Genomic DNA, 22,100 nt, shown 5'->3' on the forward strand with positions numbered 1-22,100 from the left:
GCATCCTCCCTCCTGGCTGCTTTCACAGGTTGACATTGAGTATCTGTGGCTTTTCCAGGCACATGGTGCAAGCTGTTGGTGGATCTACCTTTCAGGGTTCTGGAGGACAGTGGCCCTCTTCTGACAGCTCCACCAGGCAGTGCCCCAGTGGTGACTCTGTGTGGGGGCTTCAACCCCACATTTCCCTTCTGCACTGCCCTAGCAGAGGTTCTTCACGAGGACCCGGCCACTGCAGCAAACTTCTGCCTGGACATTCAAGAGTTTCCATACATCTTCTGAAATCTAGGCAGAGGCTCTCAAACCTCAAGTCTTGATTTCTGTGCATCCGCAGGCTCAATACCATGTGGAAACTGCCAAGGCTTTGGGCTTGCACTCTCTGAAACAACAGCCCGAGCTGTACATTGGCCCCTTTTAGCCATAGCTGGAGTGGCTGGGACACAGGACACCAAGTCCCTAGGCTGCACACAGCAAGAGGACCCTGGGCCTGGCCCATAAAACCATTTATTTTTCCTCCTAGGCCTCTGGGCCTGTGATGGCAGGGGCTGCTGTGAAGATCTCTGACGTGCTCTAGAGACATTTCCCCATTGTCTTGGTGATTAACGTTTCGTTCCTTGTTACTTTTGCAAATTTCTGCATTCGGCTTGAATTTCTCCTCAGAAAATGGGTTTTTCTTTTCTATTGCATAATCAGGCTGCAAATTTTCCAAATTTTTATGCTCTACTTCCTCTTGAACCCTTTGCCACTTAGAGATTTCTTCCAAAAGATACCCTAAATTATCTCCCTCAAGTTCACAATTCCACATATCTCTAGGGAAGGGGCAAAATGCTGCCAATCTCTTTGCTTAAACATAACAAAGGTCACCTTTGCTCCAATTCCCAACAAATTTCTCATCTCCATCTGAGACCATCTCAGCCTGGACCATATTGTCCATATCATTATCAACACTTTGATCAAAGTCATTCAACAAGTTTCTAGGAAGTTCCAAACTTTCCCACATCTTCCTGTCTTCTTCTGAGTCCTCCAAACTATTTCAACCTTTGCCTGTTACCCAGTTCCAAAGTTGCTCCACATTTTCAGGTATCTTTACAGCAGTGCCCCACTCTACTGACGCCAATTTACTGTATTAGTCTGTTCTCACGCTGGTCATAAAGAGCCTGGGGAATTTATAAAGGAAATTTGTAAAGAGCCTGGGTAATTTATAAAGGAAAGAGGTTTAATTGACACAGTTCCACATGATTAGGGAGGGCTCACAATCATGGTGGAAAGCAAAGGAGGAGCGAAGTCATGTCTTGCACAGTGGCAGACAAGACAGCCTGTGCAAGGGCATTCCCCTTTATAAAACCATTAATCTCAGATCTCGTGAGACTTATTCACTATCACCAGAGCAGCATGGGAAAAACCTGCCCCCATGATTCAATTACCTCCCACCAGGTCCCTCCCATGACATGTGGGAATTATGGGAGCTACAATTCAAGATGAGATTCGGGTGAGAAACAGCCAAACCATATCATGTGGCAAAAGATACTCTGATTCCTGGAGATGGGAGCGATAAAATATGGGAAAATAACTTAAGTGCCTGACAAGGGGATTACTGGTGGAATGGGGGAGGACTCAAATGAATACCAGAAATATTAAACATAAACATTTTCAAATATTTTATGTGATTACTATGGTTGCTATTACAGAAATTACCCAATGAACTAATAAATAATGACTGGATAAGGATAAATTCTAATTAGCACTTGACGTGAGCATATGGGTGCATTTTAAGTTTTTGCAAAGTATATGCACTTACGGATAAACATAACTCTTAAGAAACTCTTTTCCAAATGGTAAGTTGACCTATCCTTTTCTTAGTCATTATGCCTGGAGTAACACAAATTCTAGATCAGTAAGATATAAATTGTAGAGGCTAAATGTAACCTATGCTACCTAAGTTACCATTTTTGCTGCCCTCCACTATGGTAAAAATAGTTAAATCACAAGAAAATCAGTTTTGGTCAAGGATGTCTTTATTAAAAATGGAATATATAGAATATAAGGTAGGGTTAGTATATACCTGAATCTCTATACTTGCTGCATTTCCATTCCATGTCCAAGTTAGTAGTATTTTTTCAAAATAATGACTAAAACTTTTCAGTATCTTCAAGTGACAATAAAATATTCTATTACATTCTAAATAATGGACTTCAGAGAATAGGACAGTGGACGTTATAGAAAGGTTTTCAACAAGGGGTGGAATTGAAACAGTGGTTCTCTAAATTTGGCAGGCATCAGAATCTCCCAGAGAGCCTGATAAAACACAGATTGCTGGGCATCACTCACTGAATTTCTGGTTTAGTAGATTTGGGGGTGTAGGTCCAATAAATTGTCTTTCCTAATAAGTTCGTATGTGATGCTGTTGCTACTGCTGGACTGATCACCACACTTTGAGAACCACCAAATTTATAGACCTTCAGCTTAACCCTGTTTTCTCTCAAATGTCCAGTTAAGATGCATCCTCTATTCTCTGATAATTCCAGTCGAGATTTTAGTAAATATGGCTGTATAGTTTAGTTACTGAGGAATTTTTTTGGCATACACTATTTGTCTTTTTTATATATTTTCACTTACAAGTTTTTTTCCTCTTGATAGTATAGCAGAATGTGAGAAATTTTGCAGTCTCCTTATTGGATATGTATTAGTACTCAATTCATTCAGGCATTCAACATATATCAATTGAAAACTATCTGTCAGATATTGTGCTAGATGCTGAGAATAAAACGGTAAGCTGAATAGACATGCTCCTGACCCATTGGTGCTTACAATGTATTTGCAAAGACCAGCGTCAATCAAATAATCTCACGTATAAATGTATAATTGGTCAGAAGAGAAATATCATGGCTGTCTGTGGGTGAATAGCAAACTTTAATTAAGCTGGGAAATGAGAAAATCTTCCTTGAGGAATAAAAGCTTGAACTGAGATCTGAAGGATGAATAAACATTTAATGTATAAATTATTTGTGAAGATAAGAATTTTCATGGGACACTTCACAAATTTTTGCCTATATGAATCAGAAAAACAAATAGGAAGTAAGTAAGTAGCTTAATAATGACCATTAATGAAGAAGTGTATGTACCAGGCCCCATGCTTACAAAGTTAGGAGAATTACTGAGAATGTCTTACATTCCTTGTATAGTTGAACTCTTCTGACTCACATAAGCAAGATCTTCCAGGGTTTATGTTAGTTGAATGGCTTTAATTCTGGTTTGTCATGTTTCCAAATGAGGAGTTACCACAGTGTACATGTTGTGCCCATTCAATATAGTCAATGCTTAATTCTCCACATGAAAATCAACTTTTTGTGGCTCATCTGTTTTCATTTTGTTTGGCTGCCTCTTCTTTTTGGTGAAAGTGTACTTAGGTGAAAGACATGCAATAATATCAATGGTGAATAACTGTAAATTAGAGGAGTAGTTTTCTGAAAAGAAGATCTTAATATTCCACAGGAAGTAAGGTAGACTTTTTGGATAGTCATGATTTTGAGTTTATCCTTTTGCTTCCATTCATCTATGGTGATAATTAATTTGCATGAAGTTTAAAAAAAGACATATTTTGCTCTTTTGATAAAGTGTTTTTGACGTGGGCAGTAATACGTAAACCTGTACTCAAAGAAAATATTGCTAGGATAATTATAATAGTTACATGCTCTTGTACATCGCTCTTTCCTCTAGTTAACTCATATTACCTGGAAGAAAATTTACTAGTTGGGCCCTCAATTTATTTGTGTCAAAAATAAACTTTCTGAGAAACTGAGTTTATTAATACAATAAAATCTGAATGAAATATTATCAAAGATACCAGTTTTAAAATAGGTTTTCCTTAGTAGTAATCCCATTTGGATGAAATTATCCCACAGGAATGCAATCGACAAATTCTCCCTTGGAGTTGTAGCTTGCCAGTATCTTGGGGAAAATAGTTTGGAATTTGAAAATAAAAACAAAACAACAAAAACCAAACCTAGCGTTAATGTTGAAATGTAAACTCTTTTGAGACCCTCCATATTTTGCTTCATCACCCCCAATTAAACTGTTTCCTTGACCATCCTTTCCTTCCCATTCCACTCATCACTTAGGTTTGTTCCTTGCATAAACTTCTTTCTAAAAGCATGTGTTTATTTAGTTTTCCATAAACTGAATGTTCTTCCTTTTGAGCATATCCAAACACCACCTATCCTTCAAGACATAGCTCAAACCCCAACTCCCAGTTAAATATCTCTGGTGAAATACCTGGCTTCTCTCCCTCCACAAATCTTTGGTTTTAATCCAACTCTCTCTAATTTCGCTAGCCTTTGGAGTCTTCCGCCAGACAATTGAAGCAGTACTTGCAGTGCCTTAATCTCTAAACATTACATATAGATACAAACCATATGGACTAAAACTCTCCAGATAGTTTCAGAAAATTGAACACTAATTTTTTATACTTTGCTGGCTTTCCTGCAGATGGTGATGGAGTTATGTGCAGCAGGTTCGGTCACTGATGTAGTGAGAATGACCAGAAATCAGAGTTTAAAAGAAGATTGGATTGCTTATATCTGCCGAGAAATCCTTCAGGTGAGTCTTCATATAGTTATTCTCTTCTGATCTTTTAAGAACCTGGGAGTAATATATACAATGCACCTTATACCTGCTCACATCAGATAGTTTAGGTATTCTAAACATAACCTGTGCATCAGGATATCTGAAAAAGCCAAAAAGCTTTTGAGAAAGCCGATTTGCAGCTGACACCTTTAAATAAGCTAGGTAACGAGCTTCTTTGAAATCATGGCCTTTAATACTACTGTCAGATTAAGATTACTGTGTTCAGTGGATCGTGGAAATGACCACTTGGATTATTTATTATGTTGTTATTATTTTACAGTTCTTTAAACAAAAACATAGCACAAGCATCATAGATTAAGATGAAGGTGAGTCAGAAGAAGTCAGTATTTTATGGAATGGCCTCAAATCATCTGTAGCCTTTTGGCAGACAAACATTTTCTTTGATTACTGCCCCCATTTTAAATTTATTTATTTTCCACACCCAATTGGATGAGAGCAACAATCTTCTTGATCTACCAAATCCCATCTTTTGTGGCTTAAGTTCTTAGGGTCATCCAAGAAGGATATTAACAGAATTGAACAGTACTACTCATACAGTGTTAGAATGTCCTACCTGTCATTTTGGTTGGATTCACTTGTGATGACAGTGTAAATGGTTGAGAGTTCAAACTCTGGACTGAGTTTACATTTAGTTTACTATGGATAAATTTTATCACTTGGAATCAGTTACTTAATTTTTCCAAGGTTCATTTTCCTCATCTATATTATAAGGGTGATATTAACACCTTTCTCAAAGGGTTTCTGAGAGGAATTAGTAATTTAGTCCATGTAAAGCACTTAGTATAATCCTTGGCAAAGAATAAGGGCTCAATAAATGTTAGCAGTTTTATTGTTACTTTATTATGAATCTCCAGTTAGTGTCTGAGGCAATCTCACTACAGCTTAACATTGCATACCACGTGATGGGTTAGCCAGGTCACGGGTAAATTTTAGTGGTGAATGGGCTAGAACCAAAGTGTGAAGCCAACACAGATTACAAATGCTGTAAAATGAATTTCCACATTCCCCTAAATTCTCAGTCTACAAGGCTGACTAGAAAATATTTTGGACTAAACAAATGGTTGGATAAGAAATAGAGCAAAACAATGGCTGAGCTATGATATTCAAGATGTCCAGGTCTTTACTCTTATGGTTAGTTGGAAATACGGAGGCTAGAAAGGAAGGTGAAGTGGCCCAATGTATACAAACATTACTTTGGGTACTCTTTTTTCTCATGGGTGTCCTGATTTATTTTCCTTTCCTTATAGCCAAAAGTCATATTTCTGGGAACGGGTTGTAGTGATTCCAGCCTAAAGAAAGAATTGTGTCTGAAACATCAAAATTAAGCTGTTTCTCTTATCAAAAGTTTTTCCAAAAATACTAAGAACTGTACCAGAAAGAAAGAAAGAAAGAAATATATACTGATGTGGCTTTTTAAAAAATATATACAGGGCTTAGCTCACCTTCACGCACACCGAGTAATTCACCGGGACATCAAAGGTCAGAATGTGCTGCTGACTCATAATGCTGAAGTAAAACTGGGTAAGTTTATTCTTATAGTATTTTAAGTCCAAAGCATCTTATTGGAGAAAGCTCCTTTAAGATAACTATGTTTTCTATCATGTCCCTGTCGATATCCTCTACTTATTTGAGCTGGATTTTCCCTGCCTGCAAAACCAGTCAAAATTTGAAAATTTGTTTGGGAGAGGAGGCGGGGCAAAAGAAAGAAGATGCACCTACCTGCTTCTTTGAAATCATGTGGATAAAACAACTTTTGAATTGTAATGGGGATTTACTTTTTGGTCATCGCTTTACCCTCTATTAGAAAGAGCTATTATATTTATTTCAACAATTGAATTGAGTATTTACCATGTACAAATTTCGATGCCATGGGCAAGGATTTTAAAAAAAATTGTTTTACATGACAGACTCATATTTTCTCAAGAATATCAAAGAACTTTTAAATTATGTAAGGATGAATTGCTTATTTGGATTTTTTCAGATATGTAAAGAAATGATATTGATCAGAATTGATGCTCCAATAATATGCAAGTCAAGTTCAGAATTATAAATCAAAAGACTGGAAGTACCTAGCTTTCTATGCCAGAGTTCAGAGTTATATAATTTATTTGAAAATAACCACACATATTTTCTCATTTTCTTGTCCTTAAGCACATAAGGAACAATATATTGTACCCTTTAATGTGTAAAATAAATATCAGTAGTTATTAGAATAATGCCATAAAAATTATGTCAGTACATTGTAGTGGCAGATAACCCCATTGATATAGAAAATAAGTCACTTGCATTATTTTTCAACAGTTTGTAAACATGTGTCTGAACATGACCTTAAGATGTTTCCCATTTTCTTGCTAAACAGATAGAACAATAGTAGAGATTTTGTTCATTCATTAGGAACATTGGAAGAAGCATGAGGTAGTAATTGTTTACTCTTGGAATAAGTGAAAGTAGTTTCAAGACAGTGTATGATTTATTTTGCGTCTGCCTAAAAGCTATAAAGCTAGAAACACAATTTTAAAATCACAAGGAGAGGCCAGGTGCAGTAAATAAAAATGTAAAAAATACATGAAAGGCATACATATTTCACATTTAAATACTCAGAATAGATAGTTCATCACAAAGCTAAACACTGTGTTCACATACAGAGCAACACTCTCATATACTTGTGTCAAGTTGCTGGCCAACGCAAACATTTACAACACAAAAGAGAAATTGTACGTAAATGAAAAGCCACTGAAATATCTGTCACAATGTCCATGCACTAAAGTTCATGTACTTTCCTCTGGAGGAGAGACCTTCCACTGCTGGATTAGAGTTTAATCAGATTTACTTTACATGTAGTCTGTGTACAATTTATTCTAGATTTCTCAGATTATCACTATTTTTAAGTAACACATTATAAAATTTAATCACACATCTTTTACACTTAATTCTTGTACAATTTGTTTTAAATTTTTAAGATTATAGTTGTTTTTAAACAACGTAGTAGAAGAAGAAAGTTGCAGAAAGCAAACCTAATGACAGCCAAAGGAAGTGATAGAAGGAAAAGAGATGGAAAAATGATTCTATTGCAGTTGCAATTGCTCAATAATCTTCATATTCCAGCCTGTAAGGTCATGAAAGAAAACTTTAAATTATGCCGTTGTTGAGGTTTCGTCTCTTCTTGGCTTTCATTTCTCTTTCTCTTGCTCTTTTTTCTTTTCTTCTATTAATCAGTCTTCTAGTCTTTTCTCCTTTCATTTTCTCTTCTGGATATATGCCTTATACCAACTTATGGCCTTCCTAGGTAATTCTTGGCCCCTAATGCCAGTTCACAGGGATAGTGAGAATGCTGGGCTATTATTAAACCTGTTTCTTTAAAAAATCTAGATAAAAACATGGTACAACACCCAATGGTGATCTTCACAAATATTGTGGACATTTTTTTGTTGTTGTCGTTCTTGTTAGATCCTTTAAAACTGCCTTAAACGCTTAGGTTTTTCTTTTTCCTTTTTCTTCTCTTCCCCTAAATTCCTGAAGCTTCTTTTCAGTCAGTTTTGTTCGCCATCCTCTGGATTCCTGGAAACCATTCTAAATTAGAAAATCTACTTCATTTTTTATCCGTGTTTTATTTTTTCTGGAATAAATAACCCCAGCCTACTTTAGCCTTTTTTTCTGTTTCTGAGGATACCATACCAAATATTTTCTTATAATGTATCCCACAGATGAAGACTGAACTTTTATAATCTAAGCTGAGATATAGATACCACAGTAAATACCTGCATCTGATTCAAAAGATCTATGTAGGAATTTAAACTAAATTCTAGCAGAAAACTCATTTTTCTTTATCAGTGTGATAGAGCCTTCTCATATGATATGTGAGGCTTCCTGATAAAGTGCTAATAGGTTTTAGATTTCTTTGATCTTACTTATGGTTCTGGTCTTCCTTCAGCTTGGTTCCAGGTCCAAACACTACATATGTTATCATTTTGGAGGTTCAGAGTGTCCTGACAGAACATTATTTTTAATATTCATGGTAAACATTCAGCCAAACCTACTGTAGATTTATAATAGCACTGCTGAGTCTCATTCCAAAATAAATAGCAGCAAAAGCTTATTTTCCAATATTCCTGGAGTAGACTTCATGGTAAAGTTTGCTAGGCTGGAATGAAAATCTGTTATTCATTGTGGCTTTTGTATCAGCTTTCCAAGTTAAAGCAATAACTTATTAAACTTTTTCTTCCTGATTGATTATTTTGACATATAATGATTTTTGGCAGTTGATTTTGGAGTGAGTGCCCAGGTGAGCAGAACTAATGGAAGGAGGAATAGCTTCATTGGGACACCATACTGGATGGCACCTGAGGTGATTGACTGTGATGAGGACCCAAGACGCTCCTATGATTACAGAGTGAGTGTGAGAATTCAGTGGAAATTACAATTTGGAAGGGATTTTTGATTAACATTTATTTTTAATGATAAAACAAAAAATAAAAAGCAAGCAGCTCCTCCTTTTACGTTAAATGCTAGTAGGAAATACAAGCCTTTATTTCAGTAAGTGGTTTGATTATATTCATAAAATAATATTTTCTAAGAATGTGGACAAAGTATACCACTGAGAGTTACCTGAATTTGAGGCAGAATGTGTAGTTTATGTTGCTTGTCACTTATTGGTAAAAATATTATATAATGTGGATTTATATGCATATAAAAATTTAACTTCCAGGGACAAAGGGCATTGTAAACTTAAAAATGAATAAATGTAAAGCCAATTATTAACCTCCACAGTAACTTAGCTCCAGAAAAGACAAAAAATAATTTGATTACTCAGAGTAATGGAGAAAATCCTTGGCATATTTCACCTCCAAAACCACAGAAAATCAGTGGAATAGACAAACTAAGTAACAATTCATGCTATTGATTAAAATTTCCACTGAAACTGCAATTTGAACAACATACGTATATCCATGTACACATTTCAAAAGGTTGATGTGGAAAGAAAATTCTCCATTTGCTATAGACTGGAAAAACCTCACTCACTCTCCACGTAAGTCATCCAAACAATTCACTGTGGTCTCCCTGAGTGGAACCTAGGACTCAATACTTGAAGTTGATTAAGATTCATCTCTTTTCCCTTTCCTTAAGTGCCCTCTACATGATCTGCAAAATAATTATTTACTGAGAGTCTATTATGTTCAGTGCTGTTAGGAGCTATGAAGATTATGGAAGCATGTTCTTCAAGTGGCTTTTTATAAAAATAATGCTTTATATTTGCATACTTTTTGCAGTCTTCCAAGGACTTTCACCTGTATTCATTATTTATTTTTAGTTTTTAGCACCATGTAACTGAAAGAAATCTTAAGCATAGACTATCACAACTGAAGCTAAGAAATCTATAAACTAGGGTTCTAAAAATCCAGCTAACCCCCAAGGCCGCAGATCACCTGAGGTCAGGAGTTCGAGACCAACCTGACCAATATGGCGAAACCCTGTCTCTACCAAAAATACAAAAAAATTAGCCAGGTGTGGTGGCAGGCACCTGTAATCCCAGCTACTGGAGGCTGAGGCAGGAGAATCGCTTGAACCCAGGAGGCAGAGGTTGCAGTGAGCCGAGATTGCGCCACCGCACTCCAGCCTGGGTGACAGAGTGAGACTCTGTCTCAAGGAAAAAAAAAAAAAAGAATTCAGAAAACCTGTTTAGGAGTCATTTAGCCAGCCAGTGTATCTCTAGCCCTGTGCCCTTTCCACAATCTGAAGAAAAAAAATACTAAATAGTTGGTACTGAAGATAATTTTCTAGTCTCATTATAATTCTAGCCTTAGTTTAGTATATTCCAGGAACTGCTGAAGCACACACACACATGCACACACACACACACACACACACACACACACACATATCAGTCCTATGTAAGTGTATGCTATTATTATCACCATTTTACATAAAGTAGAATTAAGGCACAGGGAGTTAAAACATTTGCCCAAGATGATACAACTTGTGGGTCTATGTAATAAAATGTCTTTATGACAAGTTTATTTTGGTATTTCAGGTAAAACAATAATAGCAATGCATCCAAGATGAACTTTCCTTGCGCTTAACCCCATTCCCTATCAACCTGTTGTGCAGTGAGGTACTGGCTGATCACAAGCTCAGATTATGTCTTCCTATAATGTCACTCTGTAATGAAGCTTCATTATAGGAAACCCATAAAAGGGCTCTGGCATTGACATCCACATCCCCAGCTAAACACTGTTTTGACATTCTAAATACTACAAATTTCCTATTTTTAAGTGACTTTTTTGTCATCTTTTTCTTCGCAGAGTGATGTGTGGTCTGTGGGAATTACTGCCATTGAAATGGCTGAAGGAGCCCCTCGTGAGTAAAAATGTTTGATATTTATTAAAGATTAGGGAAATGTACTGTACAAATCGTACAAATCTCTCTCTGTGGAAGAAGATGAGATTGTCACTTGTACCACTCAGTTTTCACTGGCCACACAGGTGTCATACTATGTGCCAAACTACCAATGGTGGCCTTTTCAGTGATTACCAAATGCTTTCTTCAGGATAGCTAGATGTGGGTATATAAATCAGCTTGTGCTTTTCTTTCTTATGATATCTTATTTTAGATTGAGTGTTGTTTCAGTTTAGTCTCAGTAGTATTTGGTCCTGACAATCCTAGGCAACCAGAGTAAGGATTCTGGTTGGCATTCCAGTCTATATTTCCTGGTGGAATATTTAGATTCCAGAACATTTACAGTCACACACTGCTACTGCCTCAGGCTGTGATAGTTGAGAAAATTCTCCAGCATTTCATTGAAATTGAGCTAATCTTCAGCAATATCAGGAAGTAAGCCTGTTTTTTTTTTCCTTTGGAGTCAAGTCAGCTTACCTTTGGTGCCCTCTTTACTCCTTTCAGCTGCCTCAGTGCCCATTTCATCTTGTTTTCTCTACCTCCCCATTATTTAAATGACCTGTTAGCATCCTGTTCTCTCAAGGCACTGCTTTCTGATAGGAAAGTAAAAACGGAATGTAAACTTGGGTGTAAGTGATTGATTAACCATCTAATGTGTGACTCCAGAGCACAGCATATTTGCTGTCCTTAGTACCTGAAATCTAAAAGTATAAATGACAGTGCATCTCTGGTATTGTTGGATGAGAAGTGTAAAGTAATACCTTCTGGGGTATGGGAAGGGTTGCTTTGCTTTCCCCTCTCCAAAGCAGATTCTATAGGTTCACATGTTCTTGTATGCTCTATCTGCAAAATGTCCACTCATCAAGCTTTATGAGCTTGAACGATCTTAGCATTTTGTTTCAAGGCCAATGAGAGGAATTTCAAGAAATAGAAATAACGGTAACATAATTGTTGAAAATTCCTGATATCCCTTGGAATATCAAAGAGGGGCTGGGATAAAGCTAGGACACCTGTGGATATCATGTTACTTCTGCCTGTATTATAGTGCCCCCAAATCAGCAAAGTACCTAAGTTGGGTGAATAAAAAATTAATAATGGAAAATGTTAAAATGTAATAAGATTACATATGACACACACATAAAATTGAAACGATACTGAGGGGATGTGGATTATTCCTCATCATCTCCTGATTATTTCTGTTTTGGAAACCTACTTAGATTATGTTAAATTGAGCAGCAGCAACTAATATTTCATATTAGTATTGATGATGCATGGATTTGGTTAGGATACATGCTTGCATTGAGTAGCATCTTTTTTCCATTGTTTCTGAATGCTCACCATGCCTTTTCGGAAAACCAACTTTCTATGTTTTGCAGTTTGTACTTCCTGGGTCACCTTTGTTTGTTTTAAATTTTTTTATTCCGAAATATTAAGTTATGGGAAAAAGTATTGGTGAGCAAACTCACAGGAGTGCAGAGAAGGAGTTTTGCACAGATTACACAAATGGCAAGCTTCTTACAAAAGATAAGTGAAGGCCAGGAGATGTGGAACTCACAAAGAGAGAAAATAGGGCTGGCCTGCCTGGATCAGTAATTGGAATAGTACAACTTTGGTCGAGAGCAGCCCTAAATAGCCTCCCTACTAAAACATTTCTCTTTTATCGGTGTCCTTTATTGCCTGGAATATTAATTTTGTGTGGAAATAATTGTCATCAGTTTAACTGCAGAAATCCTCCAGATTATAATTATTTTTTTCATGGAAAGGCCATCATAAGGGATGGCCTTCCAAAGTACCAATTATCTGATAACATCCTCTGAGTTCTAGGTAACAAAATTCTCTTCCTTTGGTCTTCTTTTGGTGAGTCTTTTCCAGAGAAGTAAAGAGAAAGAAAGAATAACTTCTCCCTGACAGGATGCCATAGGGCATGGGTCCCCAACCTCTGGGCCACACAGCGGGAGGTGAGCTGCGAGCAAGTGAGCAAGCGTTACCACCTGAGCTCTGCCTCCTGTCAGATCAGCAACAGCATTAGATTATTCTAGGACTGGGAACCCTATTGTGAATTGAGCACGCAAGGGATCTAGGTGGTGCATTTCTTATGAGAATCCAACTCATGCCTGCTGTTCTGAGGTGGAACAGTTTCATCCCAAAACCACCCCCCTACCCCCAGGTCCATGGAAAAATTGTCCTCCACAAAACTAGTCCCTGGTGCCAAAAAGTTTGGGGACCACTGTTGTAGTGGCTCGAGAAAGAGAGAACTGGACACTTGTAAACCAGGAACCCCTTCAGTCCCTAGGTTCTGGGTAGGAATTCAAACAATATGGGGACCTTTAAACCGAGGCCAAAACTTTTATAATAATCATCCAAACATCAGAGTATCAAAGCCTAATTTTGAATAGATGTAGTTTTTAGTCTCTACCTTTTATAGAAAAGATAATCTGTGCCTGGAGGAGAAGCGGGATAGGATCAGCAGTTAATTCTGACACCCCTTTCTTGGTAAAGCTGTACAGTAGTCAACTTGCCTTAACCTGGACCATATTTTCCCCTATTTTACATTATCCTTGATATTGTAGATCATTTTAAATATCCTCAATGTTGCTTCTTTATAGTCCTACTTCTATTCCTTGTAGTGTCGCTCTCTCATACCCCATATCTATCTTTACCTGAGTGCATTGTGGCTCAAATCTACCCCTGTCCCATCAAGAGGCCTATTCCTTCAGTATTCAGAAGATTGCCTCAGATCTCAACGTGTGTTAAGAATAAACCACGTTATTTAACCTAATTCAAACTAAGCCCAGTTTAATATGTGTCCGACCCTTCAAGAGAGAATGTGATTTTTAAGAGAGGCTTGCTGTTTCAAAGGAATGAACCTCTAATGATGAACATTTAGGTAGTGTTATGAGATATGGGTTGGAGGGGACAGTTACTGACATTACTGAAATTAGACTATATAGGAAACCATAAACAGCTGCTGTTGTACCCACCCTATGCTCCATTCCTTTGTGAACTTTTCCTTTCTGTTAAAGAAAACTTACCTATTCTGTGTCCTAGCACTTGACCCCTGAAGATGTTGTCAGTGGACTGACTGTTGCTCAGATGTTAATAAATGACAACTGTTTAATATTGTACAAACTCACTTACAATAAGTTTAAAGGAGAGAACCTGGAGACTGATTGGACATAGTAAAAGAATAAAAAGGGTTAAATATGATCCTGATATTTTGTGCTTGGAGCTAATTCTGCCTCAATTATAAAAATGCACCTTCTATTAATTTATACCCATGTAATTGAAAACAAAGCTTGGCCTTTTAACAACTGCCTTTGTATAGCCCTAATAAAATCACTCTGTGGAGTTTTTGTCTACTACTATGAAAGATCAGTTTGTCACTTTAGGTTTTTCTGAGGATGCGTTTTGGGAGAGAAAGGATGGCTCTATCAAGAGTCATTAATATCAAATTATCCTCACAAGAATGACACACTTGTAATGTTAGATGAAATTGACACTATGGTTCTCTACTGGGGATTTTTTGCGCTGCCAACTTTCTTTAATCAAAACGCAAGAGGAAATAAGTAAAGTGAGGCATATTTAAACACTTACAGGAAAAACCAAAATTCTCAAACCATTGAAGTAATTAATTTATATAGCACGTATTGGAATAGGTTTTTATTTTTATGCCTGTGTGTATGAAACAGAGAATGAAAGTCCAGTAATTTGGCACAGTCTCAGAGTGCCATAGAGTCAACATCTTTGTTATAATATCAATAGCTGATATTTATTTAGCATCTACTACATGTCAGATACTTTTGAGGGGGATTTAAAAAATATTATTTAAAAAATTTTTGTGCATCCATAGTAGGTGTATATGTTTATGAGGTAAAGACACTTCTACTTGTAAGTTGCTAATTAATCCTCATGACAATTCTTTGAAGGAATTCCTCTTGCTACATTTCCTGTTTTTCAGATGAAGAAACCAAGATACAGATAGGTTAAGTAATTTGCCCAAAGTCACAAAGGTAGAGCTAGGTTTGAACCCAGATGGTCTTACTCTAGGGGGTGTATTCTTAACAGTTGCACTATACCTATTTTTTTTTCTAGAACTCTCAGCTTCCAAAACAGATTCTTCTAAGCTTTCTAGACTACTAAATCATTTTTCTTTATATATTATTGTACTAAGCTAGTAGTTTGGTTTAATTTTTCAGTCTATAATTGCATATTCCAATTTTATAACTAAATACCTGCAATACAAAAACATAGAGGTGTGCTTGTTTCACTTTCAGTTAACTTTTCTAGATGTAAATTATCAACTATACATTTCAAATATTTTGTCTAGTTTACTCTTAGTTTATCTTACTTGATGATAGTGAAACTTGAGAATCTTATATATTGCAACATTGCGTTAAAACAAGTTTTTCTCTTTTGAAATACATTCTTTTGTATCTATTTGTCCCTTAGTGTTTACTCAACATAATATGTGAAAGATCACTGAGAATGCCCTCTGGAATGAGGAGTGCATTCTTTAGTTACCCTTCTCATTCTTTCTAAATTTATCTATTTCCCTTTGCAGCTCTGTGTAACCTTCAACCCTTGGAAGCTCTCTTCGTTATTTTGCGTGAATCTGCTCCCACAGTCAAATCCAGCGGATGGTAAAGATGAATGTCTTGATCTCCTAATTACATTGACTTGACATTTTTATGTTAGCAAAAAAGTTTTAATTCATTTGGTCAGTCCTGCTCCACCATCCTTGTTGAACAATATTTCCTAAAATCTAATATCTTAACCGGGAGGTCTAAATGACCAGTTTTCATTAAGAGGTAGCTAGCCAACTCTAAATAAGTAATATCCTCTATAGTATTTTCTGATGATATTACTGTACTGCCGTTAATGGGCATGTTCAGTTGTTTCCCCAGTAATGGGATGAACTGATGGCAACTATTTGTGAAGTTTCTTGTGATGCTTATATAGGCAGTCAGTTATATGCAGCCCTGTTGATTAGTCCTTTAAACTAAACACACACAGACCTAGAGCAGAAGACTTGTTCTCCCAGGGCACTTACGTGCCAGCTAAACTTGGGCATCCTTCTCTCTGAAGCTTGTTGATCTTGTACCTGAAACTTTTGTTTATTGTTAGTTTTTATTGCTTTCCCTGGTAGAAGTGGTGACTATGATTTGATTGCTAACATTCTGCATTGAAATTCAATTTAACCCTTTCCATGGATTCAATTTTTATGGCCACATCTATTTTCATGGGTCATTTTACAAGATTAGTTAGTCCTGGTGCTTTTAGCACCCTCTTTTTACATCATTATATTCATTCCTCTGTAGTTAAAACTGCGTATAGTCAAATGAAAAATACAGAGTATGACTGCTGTGGGCCAATCAATCTAGTCTTGCAGACTCATATATCACATTAACTATTTAATCATCATATCTGCACTTGAGTTTTTACTAAGTACATACAGTTAACTCATTGAAATTTCTACTGTAATTTAGATGGAATATGCTATTGACTACTCTTGCTTCTTTTTCTGAGGTCTAAATGGCCTCACTTTATAATGTATGTTGCTAAACTGCAGGATATTTGGCAATTGAAAAGACAATAATACCTAAAGGCAACTCTCTCCAAATAGGATTTTCAGAGAGGCATGTGGGTAGTGGTGGGAAGAGGTCTGGCAGGCCTGAGAACACATTTTTTCTCTCTTTGACTCATTTTTTAGGTCCCGTAAGTTCCACAATTTCATGGAAAAGTGTACGATAAAAAATTTCCTGTTTCGTCCTACTTCTGCAAACATGCTTCATCACCCATTTGTTCAGGAAATAAAAAATGAACGACATGTTGTTGAGTCATTAACGAGGCATCTTACTGGAATCATTAAAAAAAGACAGAAAAAAGGTAGAATCTGTGAAGTTTTATTTTACTGAAATGAATATTCAGAGTTTATTCATGTATTGTTTCCAGGAAAAAATATTTGTTTAAGAATTAGATTGAAAGTAAAACTTCTGAGGCCTTCAATATTTAGTTTTTCCATTAATATGCCATGTGCTCTTATTTGATTATCTCTTACATGCGTGTGTGTGTATGTGTGTGTGTGTCTGTGTGTGTAGTTACTAATTCTTGCCAGTTTCACCTGGCAAATGTTCATATTTACGAAGACCTTGAAAGCATCCAATAAAATTTTGTGATATGCCAATTTTAAGTAACTAAATAAAATAAATAAAAGATAAAAGGTAAAAATGTATATCTTACTGTTTTTTTCAGCTGGCATTTTGACTCTACAAGAGATAAATGGATTTGTAATTAACCATTTATTGACTGCTAATTTTGAAGTAGTATTTGTGCACCATATAAAGCTTGTTTTATGTACTAAATCCAAATATAAAATATAATTAAAGGAACTAATTTATACAAATAAACATACACTTCTGTCTATTAATAAAAGTGAACTTCTGTTAAAAATGGCAGGATTTGCAGTGAGCCAAGATTGTGCCACTGCACTCCAACCCGGGTGACAGAACAAGATGCTGCCTCAAAAAAACTAAATAAAAACAAAAGTGCCTGAATGGATTTTCACCAAGTCCAGAAGAAGCCCCTGGGAAGTTCTAACTTTATATGTTATGTTACATATTCCACATTTGACTTTGAGGACCATAGGCAGAGTTGAGAGTAACAATGGAATGTAAAAGGGAAAACTTGTAAAAACAGGCATCCTCAGATCAGCTGTGGGATTGACTGCAGTGGGGCTTGTTGTATCTGTACATGTATCATGTTTTGAGGCAAGGAGCAGCAAGAATTAATTTATTTGCCTGTGGTAATGAAGTTATTGAACCAACATTACAGAGGCCAGCCAGTTTCAAATGGGTTCAGGAAAACCACACATCTACTTGGTAATTTGCTAATTTCCAGAGTTGCAAAATTTCCGAAATGTTACCTGTAGGAAAAGTTCCATGTATATGGAAGTTACACTAAAGATATAAATATAGTTGCTGTAAACATTTTAATACAGGAAATTCAGAAGAAAACTCTTGTTTGTAAGCTTCTATATTTCAGTAGTCGTAGTACAGCTGATAGGAAAGAAGCTGAAAGTTTTCAATGTGTTTAGTGTAAAACACAGAATTAAGAATTTGCTTTCTCATTGAAAAGACCAAATATCAGTCTCAAGCCATAAAGTCCTTACATCTAGAGCCCACAGCTTTAAGTTTTGCTTACCATTATTTAGAGTTTCTCTTGTCTCATTCTCCCTTTGTCACATTCTCTCTTCTTTCTCTTTAGAATTGCAGAAATCAGATTGCTAAATTTTCTTTTCTCTGTTCAGAGAAATTAATCTGCATGCATTAGCTATATTGTGCTGCAAAAGTGGGCCTAGAAACTAGAATATGGTCTACATCACAAACCAAGTACGTTTGAAGGGCTACCTTCTTGCCCTTGTAATTCACTCCACATCCTGAGAAGCAGAGGGAACAACTTGACTAAAGTGGATAACATGCTTATCTGCTGACTGTTTATGCATTATGTTTTTCTCTTTCATAAAAAAAGGAATACCTTTGATCTTTGAAAGAGAAGAAGCTATTAAGGAACAGTACACCATGAGAAGATTCAGGTGCGTTCCACAAATTGCATATATAATTTGATGATAGCAATTCACATAAGGCAGTTGATTCCATACTGTTGCCTTTGACTCAGAAAGACTTAATTCTTTCTGATACAACAAATAACAAATCTCTGTTTTTAAGAGATATTGAGTGAAAATGTGAGGAGAATTCTTTATTACTACCCAAAGACTCCTTAATATCTGGCAAGTGAATGATCAAGTAGATATCAGATTTCATTAATAATTGAATACATTAGTAATACAAATGTTACCTGCAGAATATTTCAGACATTAAGGGAATGATTTCGGAAAGGTTTACTAGAGATATCTTCATTGCAGAAAATGTCCATCTTTTAAAGTAAAAACAATGCCCCTGAATGGCTCCATTCCACTAAAAATTCTAATTGTATGCCAATAATTTGTGTGTTTATTTTAGAGGACCCTCTTGCACTCATGAGCTTCTGAGATTGCCAACCAGCAGCAGATGCAGACCACTTAGAGTCCTGCATGGAGAACCCTCTCAGCCAAGGTGGCTTCCTGATCGAGAAGAGCCACAGGTCCAGGCACTTCAGCAGCTACAGGGAGCAGCCAGGGTATTCATGCCACTGCAGGCCCTGGACAGTGCACCTGGGCCTCTAAAGGGGCAGGCTCAGGCACCTCAACGACTACAAGGGGCAGCTCGGGTGTTCATGCCACTACAGGCTCAGGTGAAGGCTAAGGCCTCTAAACCTCTACAAATGCAGATTAAGGCACCTCCACGACTACGGAGGGCAGCCAGGGTGCTCATGCCACTACAGGCACAGGTTAGGGCACCTAGGCTTTTGCAGGTACAGGCCCAGGTATCCAAAAAGCAGCAGGCCCAGACCCAGACATCAGAACCACAAGATCTGGACCAAGTACCAGAGGAATTTCAGGGTCAAGATCAGGTACCTGAACAACAAAGGCAGGGCCAGAGCCCTGAACAACAGCAGAGGCACGACCAGGTGCCTGAACAAGAGCTGGAGCAGAACCAGGAACCTGAACAGCCAGAGGTACGGGAACAGGCTGCTGAGCCTGCACAGGCAGAGACTGAGGCAGAGGAACCTGAGTCATTACGAGTAAATGCCCAGATATTCCTTCCCCTGCTATCACAGGATCACCATGTGCTGTTGCCACTACATTTGGATACTCAGGTGCTCATTCCAGTAGAGGGTCAAACTGAAAGATCACCTCAGGCACAGGCTTGGACACTAGAACCCCCACAGGCAATTGGCTCAGTTCAAGCACTGATAGAGGGACTATCAAAAGACTTGCTTCGAGCACCAAACTCAAATAACTCAAAGCCACTTGGTCCGTTGCAAACCCTGATGGAAAATCTGTCATCAAATAGGTTTTACTCACAACCAGAACAGGCACGGGAGAAAAAATCAAAAGTTTCTACTCTGAGGCAAGCACTGGCAAAAAGACTATCACCAAAGAGGTTCAGGGCAAAGTCATCACGGAGACCTGAAGAGCTTGAACTCTCAGATTTAGAAGCCCGGAGGCGAAGGCGCCAACGCAGATGGGAAGATATCTTTAATCAGCATGAGGAAGAATTGAGACAAGTTGATAAAGTAAGAATTTTTGATATTTTTACTCTGAGTCAAAAATGAGGAGAAAATGTGATAGCTCATGCTGATGATTTTTCTCAGTAAAACCAAATGAAATAAATATTCCTTGTGTTCCACAGAAGATAAATAATTTGTACTTCAAATAAATTTTCCTGAAATTTCTAGATAATTGTGACTAAATATGAGAAAAATATTTTTCAATATCTCTACTGAAATATAGCTTTAATTATTAGTTTTCTGCCTATTATTCTTTATCTAATAAAGTGTCAACAAATGCACATTTAAAATTACTATTTTGGATCTTTAAAAATTACTTTCATAACTTAAAATTTCAAAGATAACTCATCAAAAATAAGCACAAAACAAAATTTGCTTTTGCTACTCTAACCTTTAAGTTAGTTTATTCTTTCTTCCAATAGAATGCTGAACTATACTAACTGAGTGAATTACACTCATTTTTGTACTACAGGATGTTTAAATCAAGGTTAAAATGAGAAGGCAAAGCAGTTTCCAAAATATTTTGTATATGGTTACCATATTTATGACTTGTTTCACTAATGTGCTGCCCGTTTTACATAATTAATCAATTATGTGGCTTCACAGAACATGAAACAATTTACAAATTATTCTCTGTGTTATAAGACCAACAGGTTCATATGCCCACTGCATAGTAACAGACCAAGTACACATGCATCAGAGATGCAGCAGGAGAAGAGTTTAATGATCAGCAGGGCATGGAGTGAGGAGGTGGGGAGGAGACCCTCAAATCCATCTCCTGGAGGAGTTCTGGGTTGGGGTTTTTAAGGGGATTGTAGAGGGTGAAGTGCTAGATAATTGGAGTTGTTGATTGGTCAGGGTAAGGTTGATGGTCCTTGAAATCATCGGGATGTGGAAACTGCATTTTTTGGTGAGTCAGCCTCTTGTGGGCTCCTTCAGACCAGTTGGCGTCAGTGGGGTCCTTCAAACCAGTTGATTGACAATAGTTTCACTGGTATGCAAGACCTGAAAAAATATCTCGAAGGGAAAACAACATTTCATAATGTTCAAGTTGTTATCTACAGAGCAGTTAAGGGGAATGATGATGTTGCAACAAGGTCTACGTGATTCTAGGAAAATAGGCAACAAACATCTATTGAGGAAGGAGGTCAGAGAGCAAGCTGACCTAAAGATTAATGCTAAACGTGCTGCAAACTTGGTATATTTTTTCCTCCCCCTCTCTTCTTCTGTGATTAATTTTATAAGTTAATAAGGGTGGTTTCATCTGTACCCTTTAGAAATGTAGATTACAGTATATCAAACTCCATTTTATCTAGGAACAGTCACTAAAACGTAATTGTTTCAAAAATCATTTAATAAAAAGTGAATATGATTTTCCTGGAGTTATTGAATTTAATCTGGTAGGTCTAAACTGATAATGAAGAATTATGGGCTTGATGACAAATTAATGAGGTTAGATAAGATTAGGGGAGCAGTTGTTTTCTAATATTCCCCACATCCATTTGTGTAAAAGGAATCATTGTGATGATCCTAACTTATACCCTTTTATCCACATCTATTTACCTAATAATAATCGTTGCAGTAATTACAAATGAATTTTATCTGAGTATCTATGTAAGAAATTCTTTGAGTTTGTGCACATTGAACCAATTAAACAAATGCTAATTTGTTGACATGTTTAACATGAGAAAAGGTAGGAACAGCAAGAGAAGCAAGGCCCAAAAGGGAAAATGGATGTCTAGCTCTCAGAGAAAAAGGGAACTATAAAGAGCAATAAACTAGATGGAGAAAGGGGAGATTTAAGTCTAGAATGGTGACATTTGGCAAAAACTAGCTCATCTAAAACGCTAATGATTATTTTTGATGAGCCCTAGTAATCAATTAGATCTAATGGGTTT

General features: G+C 36.8%; 1 protein-coding gene across 1 annotated transcript in view; it reads left to right on the forward strand.

The window, feature by feature from the left end:
* NRK (Nik related kinase) overlaps positions 1-22,100 on the forward strand; it is a 138,618-nt gene that overhangs the window by 72,824 nt on the left and 43,694 nt on the right. The window contains exons 6-13 of the mRNA XM_011968260.1: positions 4,483-4,593; positions 6,072-6,162; positions 8,901-9,031; positions 10,941-10,995; positions 15,596-15,674; positions 16,745-16,920; positions 18,562-18,625; positions 19,053-20,208. Of these exons, the coding sequence (XP_011823650.1) occupies positions 4,483-4,593; positions 6,072-6,162; positions 8,901-9,031; positions 10,941-10,995; positions 15,596-15,674; positions 16,745-16,920; positions 18,562-18,625; positions 19,053-20,208 (1,863 nt within the window). The remainder of the gene's footprint in view (positions 1-4,482; positions 4,594-6,071; positions 6,163-8,900; positions 9,032-10,940; positions 10,996-15,595; positions 15,675-16,744; positions 16,921-18,561; positions 18,626-19,052; positions 20,209-22,100) is intronic.

Source organism: Mandrillus leucophaeus, unplaced genomic scaffold (genome assembly GCF_000951045.1).
Source record: "Mandrillus leucophaeus isolate KB7577 unplaced genomic scaffold, Mleu.le_1.0 Scaffold834, whole genome shotgun sequence".
Lineage (NCBI taxonomy): Eukaryota > Metazoa > Chordata > Mammalia > Primates > Cercopithecidae > Mandrillus > Mandrillus leucophaeus.